At 44.2% G+C, this 10,585-nt stretch overlaps 1 protein-coding gene across 3 annotated transcripts in view; it reads left to right on the top strand.

Annotated features, from left to right (window-relative positions):
- CASS4 (Cas scaffold protein family member 4) overlaps nt 1-10,511 on the top strand; it is a 26,178-nt gene extending 15,667 nt beyond the window's left edge. For 2 of the 3 annotated variants that reach the window (XM_035900877.1, XM_035900878.1), the window contains 5 exons: nt 2,846-2,947; nt 3,968-4,117; nt 5,946-7,289; nt 8,098-8,157; nt 8,849-10,511. In XM_035900877.1, coding sequence (XP_035756770.1) covers nt 2,846-2,947; nt 3,968-4,117; nt 5,946-7,289; nt 8,098-8,157; nt 8,849-9,262 — 2,070 coding nt within the window. In that variant the 3' untranslated portion in view covers nt 9,263-10,511. The remainder of the gene's footprint in view (nt 1-2,845; nt 2,948-3,967; nt 4,118-5,945; nt 7,290-8,097; nt 8,158-8,848) is intronic. The other variant, XM_035900879.1, reaches the window with a different exon arrangement.
- Nucleotides 10,512-10,585: the final 74 nt, after the last annotated feature.

Raw genomic sequence — 10,585 nt, 5'->3', positions numbered from 1 at the left:
GATGCAGCCCAGAGTACGGTTGGCCTTCTGGGCTGCCAGCGCACATTGCCGGCTCATGTCCAGCTTTTCATCCACCAGCACCCCCAAGTCCCTCTCGGCAGGGCTGCTCTCAATCCTTTCTTCCCCCAACCTGTACTGATAGCCCTTTGCTGTGCGATTGCTGCCTTTGGTCTCGTTTCTACTATGTCCAGAGCCTCGGCAAGCCCGGAGAGCTGCTGCCTCTCTCTTCTGCTACTCAGGGTTGTTGCTTTGCTTGCACACAGTAGCAGCAACTACTACAGACATGCGGAGGACGCAGGGTTTGATTGTGTTTATCTCCTGACCTGATTTTGCTGCTGCTGAGATGGTGACCAGGGTGTACAGGATGAGAGCAGCCACCAGTCCCCCCCAGTTATGGCGGGGAACTGCAAACCTCGCTTTCCAGGGCTTCATTACAGCTGCCTGGCCTGGCCTCTTCTTTTTCCCTGCTCCTTGAGTTGGGCATTAAAATGAAACATTTAAGTGGAAAATGTAATTTGACTAAATGTTACATTGAGTGTCTTGACATAAAAAACCTTGTGCTTTCTTCAGCATAAAATAAATGGGGAATCTTTTGTAATGGAAGGTAAATAGAGCAGGTGGGGAGAGAGTTCAAGTTTTTGTTCAGTCCCCTGAGCTCTTCGGCCCTGGGTGGCTCCTTATTCCACGTATGAAAATCACATTAGAAATGTTAATTGGAAAATGGAAGGAAAATCAGCCCTGAACTATATAGCCTTTTAGGCTGATTTAATGATCATTCGATTTATGGGACTCAGCCAGCTTTCATCCCACTGTGCCGAAAGGCAAGTTATGGAAACCGAGGCGCTGGTTCCTTCTGTGTGGGAAATGGGTGCTGGCAAACAAACTCAGCACATCTCTGGTGACTGAAACCTGATTTTCAGCGCCACAGCTGCATGTTTAGCCTTTGTGTACAGTTACCATAACTGCAAGCTCAAACTGAGTAATAGCCACAAAAGACCCTTTTTGTGCTCGCTGTAATCTGATTTCTCCACATTCCTAACCCTAAAGAAGGCATTTGTAAATTGAATGCGAGATTGATACAAGTTTTCCGTGTTGTGCCAGCAAATCAGACTGAAAATGTCTTCTGTTATTTTTTAGCTGAATGAACAGCCCAACAGAAGCGCTTCTTGACTCGCCCTGTCTCTCTCATTTCATGAGTTTATATACCCAAGCCTTGTTTATTCTAATGGAGAGGGGGGAAAAAAAGAAATGTCCTAGCCTGCTTCTGTTGCTGAGAAGTTCAGATTTGCCCGAGCTGCCTCCCTCTCGCACCACGTCACAGCTGTCCCTACACCAACTGCACGGCGGTGGTCACAAGCCGCGCACAGATGCACGGGGAGGCTCTGGGGTGAACAGCCTGTGCGAGAGCAGGAGGAGCCGCCGCGCTCCGGGCTGCCCCGCGTAGATCCACCGGGACAACTGGCAAAGTTCCTGGCGTGCTCAGCTGTCCGCTGAGCAGCTGGGTAAAGCCACTGTAAGTCTTGGAGCGAGCTGATTGAAGGCAATAAACCAAAACAAAATCCCTCAAAGGCTGCGTGCTTTCACCCTACGGAAAAGCCTTGTCACTTCTTTATTTGTTGCCTGATACACAGGGCACCATCTTACTTGGCAGTGGCTGATAGTATTGTAAAATAATTGTTCTCAAAGTGGTAGTAAGAGATGATTTTCAGTGAGTTTCCTTTTTGCTATATACTGAGTGAGATCTGTCCATCGGAGAACAGACCTGGGCTAAGGATGGCTTTCTTGATACCACTTACCTTTTACCCTTTCTACTCAGGAAAGTCCCTTCTTTTCTGCCTCTGCCTGCAGGCACGATAGCTCACATCGCAGACCGCCAAGGGGGGTTGTGTTCACTCACCATTCCCTTCTTCAGATGAGAGCTAAGAGCTTTCACAAAGATGAAGCAAGCAGTTGCAAAGCTGGAGCCTTGTTCCTCTACCATGTTTCCCCTAAATTCAGTCACAACAACACACACTCACGTGATGGGGAACACTACCTCCAATTTTAAATAATTTATTGCAACACAGCAGTGTTTCTGTGGGTCAGTAGTTCACAATATTCCGTTTATAAACTAGCTGCGGAGGGCCACGCTAGACCCGTGCTGAATGAACAGAGCTCCATGGTTTGGGGGTTGATTTTAAAGTTCTTTCCTAACATTCATATTTTGGTATCTTACCTAGTTGTCCCACAGATCTGGTCATAGCTCTTAAAATGGTGGAGAATTAGTCTGTAATTGACTTAAATAATGTAATTCCCATATCAGACTTCTCTGTTTATGGAGCTGGATGGGACATCAAGGTAACTATGTTTACTCCTTCCAAACGAGTCCGTTTTTCATAACTACAGAAGAGTGCATCTCAGCCTGTATCTTTTTGCTGCTCTTACTCCCACTAAATGTGGCTTGAGCTTGACCTAATGGCTCCGCGAGACTGGAGAAGTAGAAATTCCCCTGCTTGCTTTTTTTAGTGGTTCTGCTTTTGGGTAGTCTAAAGATTTAAGTGATAACCGAAGCTGGATTCTCCAAATCTTTTCCCTCCCTTGGGGAATTAGTAAGGCAGATCGTCTTTGATTTGTATGTGCCGATTCTTATCTGAAATAAAGCAGAAATGCTGTCAAAGGAGAATTACGGGGAAAAAAATACTGTGCCTGCTTGTAAGGTCAGTTCCTGTCTGTCAGTCAGTGAAAAGCTGAAAGGTTTTTAATCAATTAAGAGTGATTACTCTAACGGTGGCCTATTTCAAAGATATCCTGAGCTTACTGCTTATTGCAGCTTTCTCATTATTGTTTCTTTTCACCCTAAAAATAGCTGCTTACTCTCCCGCGAGCATGCCGGGCTTCAGTCCCCAACATCAGGAGTGAAGTGTATGATGTTCCATCCACGCAGCGCCAGGAGTCCTTACTCACGCAGGTGAGTCCCACCATGGTCCCCCCCTGCAGGACATCCTGATTTTGAAGATAAATTCTAGTGTTTCCCTGTTTGCTTTCTGTAAAATTTAGCAGAAACCCATATATTTTTAGGGAAGTTCAAAACCTAAAGCAGTTTTCTTTTGAATTTGTTAGACATTTAGAGAAATGTGTCTTAAATTTGGGATGTTTCTAATAAACACTCAGTGTTGCCATGACTGAGTTCCAGGGCACAGATGAATTCTCAGTGTCAGAGCATCAGCCTCTCTGCCTTGGTTTATCCATCAGGAAATGTGCTTTGTCGTTTGATTGGGAAGATTTCAAGATGTTTACAGGAGTCACTAGTGCATGTACAAAGAGAAATTAAATGTTGCCCATGCCACCTGCCTCCCGGGCAACAAAATACGAGGGATTAAATCACATAATCATGATGCACTCAGGGTAAGGGCAACACATCGATTGCATTCACTGTGGAAGCGGCCTGTTACATGATCTTGAAACCATACTTCCCTGGGGAAAGTGAATGTCACCACGCTTCCTCTAGGTCTTACTGTAGCCTGTGCAGGTCACCAGGCTGGGACAGATGCCAGGCCCCAGCCCCATCCCATCACCTGCCATGCAAAGGTGTGTGTGGGACTGGAGCACATCCACGGAGCCTCCCCATGCACCTCGTGCTCCCTGGCAGCACTTGGCAGTGTGGGGTTGAGCCCACTCTAATTCATTCATTATCAAGTTATCCACAAACTTCTTTGTGTTACCCACTTTGTGTAAGTAGGGTGATCCCTGCTCAGACCCAAGGCCAGGCGTGTAGGTGGCGGCTGCCGTCCACCACTCCGTGCCCACCACCCGCCTGCGCAGCACTGCGGGAAGGCACTCCAGCAGCTCTCCCACAGGTTGAGTTTGACCCATGCTGTCCAAACAAGGAGCCATGCAGTACATGACCCGAAAGCCTCTGATTCCACCAAAGTCTTCAGTGGGCTCTAAAAAGGATTGGAGTCAACCTGGTTTTCTTTCCTTTGACCAGAGTGGTGCCACTCCGCCTGCCACACGAAAGGGCTCTGTGCTGGTCAGATCCACCGAGTGTTTCCAGAAGGAGCAGAAGCAGCTTTACAACATCCTGTCCAGCCCAAAAAAGGCAGGAGCTGTTATCCAGAAAGACTCACCAGCGGGCAATGTAAGTAAGACTTGTTGGACGCAGGAGAACCATCTCTCATTGCTATGAGGTTGGGCGCAGGTGCTGAACCTCCCCCAAGGTGATCGCGGGGACAGGACCAGCATGTCTTTGGTGCAGTACTTTGTCCTTCATATTAAAAGAGATGAATACTGCCTGGCTCCTGGATAGTCAGGGTACCTACCAGGACTAGGGCTACCACTGTGTTTCCATTTGCTTTTTAGACTGCAGGCAACAAGGTCTCTTGCCTTAACTTCTTTTTATGACTGTGTGAAAAGCAAATTCAATACCCTACATTCTTGAATGTCTGCAGTATTTCAGCAGATAGAAGCTAACTGTCCTGGTTCCATGCAGCACTCCCCTGCCGCCTTTTTTGGGAGTGGAGCACACCTGGCTTGGGGGGGGGGTCAGGCTTCCCATCTCTTCCCTGCTGTTTGACAAGTACCATCCTTGAAGAAAGGGCTGATCTGAAATTTCACAACAAAGACAATGCCTCGATGGAAACTCACTGTTACTTGAGTGCTAAATATTTTGGGTTTCCTCAACAGTTTTAGGATCCAAGAGAATTTTGACAGGCTCCTTAGCATGTATGCCTAGGGCTGAGGTGTGGGATCTCAGGGCAGACCATTCCAGCGCAGCAAATCTGAGGCATCCTGGGTTTGTGGATTTAAAGAGAAGTGCCGTAGGTTCACGGCTGCCCCATGACTGCAGAAGCTGGTCTTGCACAGAGTCTGTTCAGTAGTGATAATCAGACTGGTGCTACCCAGACCTGGGGCACTGGTACATGAGCAATTGCTCACTGAAGCTGGCATTGCTGATGTCTTCACAGCTGTGAGTGATCATACCCACCAGCTGCAACAGCCTGCGAGCAGATTTCCTTCTGGAGACACTGTTTATCGTTGCTTCCAAAAGAAAATTTTCTTAGAATTCTTTGTTCATGGGAAATTTGGAAAATTCTGGCTTTGGTCAGAAATGCCCTTGTTTGGGATCCCCTTCTCATGTGCATTTTCTGCAGACAGGGAAGCCTGACCTGGCCAGTACCTCCTAAAATTTTTATTACATAGTGGTACCTTCAGTTGTTTCTTGTTGCTGCACACTCCTACAGCTCCTGGAGCTCCCTCATGCTTGTGCTTTGTGCTTCTAAGGCATCCAGGTACCATCTGTCCCAAAGTGACTATTAGTATTAGTCTGGATTTTCCTACACAAGAAGTGGTCTTGCATTTGCATTTTCCAGCTCATAGACTTCAGCTGCATGCACACGTATTTTTAAGGCATTGGGCAAGGTCTGTATCTGTCCTAGCAAACCTGTCTCAAGTGAAAATTTAAACTCACTGCAGTTACTTGAGAATGGTGGTTGTGTCTGCTGGTGATTTATTTTATTTTTTTTTGTCAGGGTTATGCATGTGAATGTGGGGGGGGATACTGGAAAATCAAGTGTTTTCTTACGCAGAGGCTAATAAAACCTTACCTCTCTCATTCTGTAAAACTGTTTGACGTTACCTGCTAATAGACTGGCATTTCACTTTTCTTGTAGCCAGTTCAGAAAACTATGAAAGGTTCTCCCCGCAAAGGAGTCAGGGCAGACCTCGCAGATCTCACCGGCTGGGGACACTGCTGTATGGTTTAATCACCTGTGCTCAAAATGTTTTAACCTTCATCTGTGCCTCTGGTGCATTTCAGAAAGAAAATAAAAATTATGGGCTAGCCTTTTTGCAGTGCAGTTTCACTGACGTTACTGGAGTTGCATACATTTGCGTGCTCCGAGAATTCAGTTTTGTTTCTTATTTCTTGTATAAAACACTGCTTATAAATCCTGTGTGCTCTGTTGCAGTTGTATGATGTCCCTCCCAAAAGAGAAACTGACATTTCAGAAAATGAATCTCAGAAAAAGTTCTGGGGCCATTACAATACCTTGCCAAATCCTCGGAAGTCAGAATGGATTTATGATATTCCAGTATCACCTGAAAAAACAGGATTAAAACAAAACCCTCCTGGCCATTCCTTGGAGAACCAGGTGCTGTATGATATACCACCAGCCAGGCACAAGGCACTAACAACAAATACCGAAGCCAAAGTTGTAAATCCACAATTATATAATATTCCACCAACACAGCGGAAATTAACGTTTCCAGATGTCCATTTCTATGATGTTCCATCCTCACGGGATGTGCTCCTTTTGCCACAAAACAGTGGCTGTGATGTAGCCCCAAGCCTCCTGGCTCCAAAGGCTGAGACTCAGATCTCTGAAGAGAATGTTTATGATATTCCGAAAGGTCTGCCCACCACTTTGCAATCCAAGAAAGAGATGGAAAAAACCAGCGATAGTTCTGGAGACCAAGCATACCATGCTCCTCCACAGTTCTCAAAAGATGCCAAATTAGAACAGGACAGCTTATCTGTTTCTAGTGGGGACAGCAGAAGCAGCACGCTCTCTACATCCTCAAACTCTCCTTCTGAGTTGTCTTCTATGTCATCATCATCATCATCAGAAGAGCCTGCCAAAGAAATTAAACTGGACCTTGACGTAGCCATAGAGACACTGACTAGATTGCAGCACAGCGTATCCAGCTCAGTTGCGAGTTTAATGATCTTTGTGAGTAGTAAATGGCGATTACAAGAGCACCTAGAGAAAAGCATTGAAGAAATCCATAGAGCAGTCGATCACATAAAAGTGTCACTGGGAGAATTCTTGGCCTTTGCTCAAGTTGTAAAGGTAAATGCCTCTTACCTCACTGATAACAATCTTCAGACCAGAATTAACAAGCAACTAGAAATTCTTACGAACTCATTCAAAATCTTAACAGAAACAAGAGAAGCTCTAAACAACTGCAACTGGTCACTAGAGGCTTTGGTCCTCAGGAAACCTCAAAACAACCCGGATGATCTTGATCGCTTTGTTATGGTAGCCCGCACGATTCCAGATGACATCAAGAGGCTTGTATCCATCGTCATTGCCAATGGAAAGCTCCTCTTCAGAAAGGATGAGACGGAACAAGAAACGAAGCAATCAAAAGTGAACCCAGAATACAAAATGGCAAAACAAATCACAGTGCCCAGAAGAGTAGAAATAGATTCACTTCAAAGAAAAAGTCCTGATAAACCCAAACAAAGTCAGGTCTCTTCTGAGAAACCAAAAGAAAATGCCGCTGAGGACTGTGATTATGTTCAGTTACAGGTTAGTACAACTGGGTTGTATTGTCTGTATTCCTGATCGTTTGCAGATATTAAGCTATTAGCACTATTTTATCTTTGCACGAGTACCACATTCGGTTTGCACAGCTTGCTATTTTCCAGACTTTGTATGAATTCAGGATTTTGTTAAGAGTGCTAGATGGCACATGTAGAATGACCGATAATTTTAAGTAGTAAAGAAAACTGGCATTTGAGAATTTACCCAGCCCATCCCAACACAAGCTTTTTAGCTTGCCTGTTTAAATTAATTTGAGAGAGTTTTTAGCTGGGGGTTAGCAATTTGTTTCTTCTGACTAGTAGTTTTCTTCTTGCCAGTACATTTTGTTTGTTTGATGTGATTATACAAGAGATGTTACCTTTCTAACTTGAGGTGTATTGGAAAACATGTTTTCATAGAACATTTTAATTTAACAAATTACACTCTTACTGTGAATTATCAAATTTATTTAGAATAATTTTGGGTATTTGTTAGAAAAATTCTCCTTAGAATTACTGAAATATCTATTAAGACTATAAGTCTCTTGGTTTGACAAAGAAATGCTGGCTTAGAATTGAGGAACTGTTATGTTTTGATGATGTTGGTTTCAGTCTTAGATCTTGCAGGATAAGACACTAAATTTTTAGTAGGAAAAAACCTACAGTTGCTTCTAATAAATGTACCATTGATTGTCCATAACATAAAGGCTGCATAGCAAGTAGTTGTCTCCCCCTAAAATAGGAGAAAACCACATTCATATTTAAATATTTTATGTAAACCATTTCAACTTGGCTTTTATTTTGATTTGTAACAGGCACAGAAAATAATTTCAGGTAGAGAAGTAGCAAAGAAGAGTACAGATTCAAAACCAAAGGTATTTATGATTTTGAAAACTTACTTATGAGGACTGCTAGTCCCCGATTTCTGTGCTTGCTAAAATTCAAAATAATTTGCATTTGAACACACATGTCTATATACAGATATCTATTTTTCTCATAGTTCATTTTCCCAGAAGTAGTTCCTAGAATTACTGCTGAAAACCCGTGCATTTTCCTCAAATGTAACAAACCACTCTGGTTTGAAATCATACTATTTATTTGCTTGCCTTTGTGTATCATTTGGGATAAAGCTGTGAGAGTATTTTAAAATACCTTGTGCACCGGTATAAGGGTTGACTGTCTTGTTACCGTACAGTTTTAATCATTCATAACCCTCATGAAGTCAGCACCACTGAGGATCAATGTTTTGTACTGTCTGAAACCTTGAAGCCCAGCCTGTATGAAGGATTGATGTTTAGCTGCAGCACTTTGTGGGCTATCCATTATTAAAATCGTGTTCGGCGAAATTTGTTTAGGGAAAGGGCTATCAGCAGAAAATACCACTTTGAAGTCCAGTACTTTATGGAAAGAGAAACAATTGTAAAAGACTCCTGGGCTGGGGTGATTTGAAGATGATTAAATAACAAAACTCCCCGTAAGTGAAGAAATATGTGAAGAATATAGGGTAGAGCAAATAATCAGTGTGCCACCAAGCTGAGTCTGTTGGTTTTTTTAACCTTTTTCCAGGTTTTGCCATCTGCAAAAAAGACTGTAATTCAAAGCAAGCCAGACTCTACAAAGAAAATCACTCTCCCAGAACACTGTAAGCTGTGTTTTACTGCACTTCACAAGGCGATTTGTGTGTTTACTAATAGTCTGAGCAACAACCAGCCACCCGAAGTCTTCATATCCCACAGCAAATTGATCATTATGGTGGGACAAAAGCTAGTGGATTCCCTCTGCCATGAAACTCAAGAGAGAGATGCTCGGAACGACATTCTCCACAGCAGCAGCCGGTTTTGCAGCCTCTTGAAGAATCTGGCTCTCGCCACCAAAAATGCCGCAATACAATATCCAAATGCAGATGCCATGAGGGAACTTCAGGATCAAACACAGGAGCTGTCTAAGTACACACAGCAGTTTAGAGCAATGATGGAATGAAAGACACTTTGCTGGTTTTACAAATTCTCCATCCTTGCTGCTCCTTTGGCACGTGGCAGCCAAGGGGGGGCAAAAGCAGCTCAGCGGCACCAACTTTCAGTCACCTCTAGGAAGTCCTGCCGGGCAGTTCCCTGGGTGCCAGGGCACTTGTAGCAGGTGAAGATCCACACAATGGCAGATGCAGAAGTGGATTTGTAGAATTAAATCTGTGCTTTCTCCTCCATTGTTCAGATCCCACCTGGAAATGTCATCTTGGCAGCTGGGCAGGAATGTTTGCTGTGTATTAGAGCAAAATTATTTATTATCTGGCTGATTTCTTTTTTTTTTTATAGGTCAGGTAGATTTTTTTTTTTTCTATTTGGGTATGTAAAGTCTCTCTTTAAAATGTTGCTTCACAATGTTCTGTAAGTTATGGTATCCCATTATCAGCTGTTTCTTGAGGACTTACTCAAAATCTGTAATTACAATTTCTTTTTTTTTTTTTTTTTACAGCTGCAAAGCTAACTTTTATTCTTCATGTACAAATGCAATGAATGTATTACAGGACAAAATCTGGCAGGTACCACACATGGCTTAGATGTTAATGGGAAATGCTCCAGCTGGTGTCTGAGCGCAGAAGGAAAACTGACTTGGAGGAGTCCTGGCTCCCAATAAATCTGTGGGGAGTGCACCTCAGCCGTCCTCCGTTGCAGCTCGAAGCCATTCAGAGCATTGTTCCAACATAAAAAGGAATTTATTTTAGTCACTTTGGACAAGCTGTCCCACAAACTGGAACCATGATGTAATTTCTGCTGGTCACCCAGAGCACCTGCGCTGGGGGGGCTGCCCAGGGCTCCTCAGGCCGGCCCTTGCTACGTTCGTTTGTGTAGCTCATTAACTTAATCCCTAAATTTGCTGGATCTGAAATACAATGAAGGCCCTGTAACCACGCAGGTAGCCTGTTTGTACCCCTGCTTTATTTCTGTTTTTCCTAATTAATTTAAAGTTTTTACCTGAAATTTCGAGGTCTGGCCTTTCGGGGCAACACCGTACCCATGTCTTTGCTCTGAAGATGCACAATGAATTTTGGGAGTAGTTACGGCTCATTCGCACTGCACCGGCCCGCACGCTCCAGGGGCCGGGGGGGAAACCTGCTCCCTCATCGTCCCCACGGTTTTATTTTTACTTGGCAGTCACCGTGTTTTACACCGTTATTTAAACGTCGACAGCTGTTTTCTCGTTGGCTTTGTATGTTTTGTATTAAACTCACTCCTGGCACGACCAAGTGTTTGACCCTGCTGGCGGGAAAGGCGTCCCCTCGGCCCCTGCCAGCCCGGCCCGACT

This window comes from Egretta garzetta, unplaced genomic scaffold (genome assembly GCF_000687185.1).
Source record: "Egretta garzetta isolate BGI_Z169 unplaced genomic scaffold, ASM68718v1 scaffold188, whole genome shotgun sequence".
NCBI classification, from domain to species: domain Eukaryota; kingdom Metazoa; phylum Chordata; class Aves; order Pelecaniformes; family Ardeidae; genus Egretta; species Egretta garzetta.
Note: the sequence above shows the minus strand (reverse complement) of the source record. Positions and strands in the feature narration are given on the sequence as shown.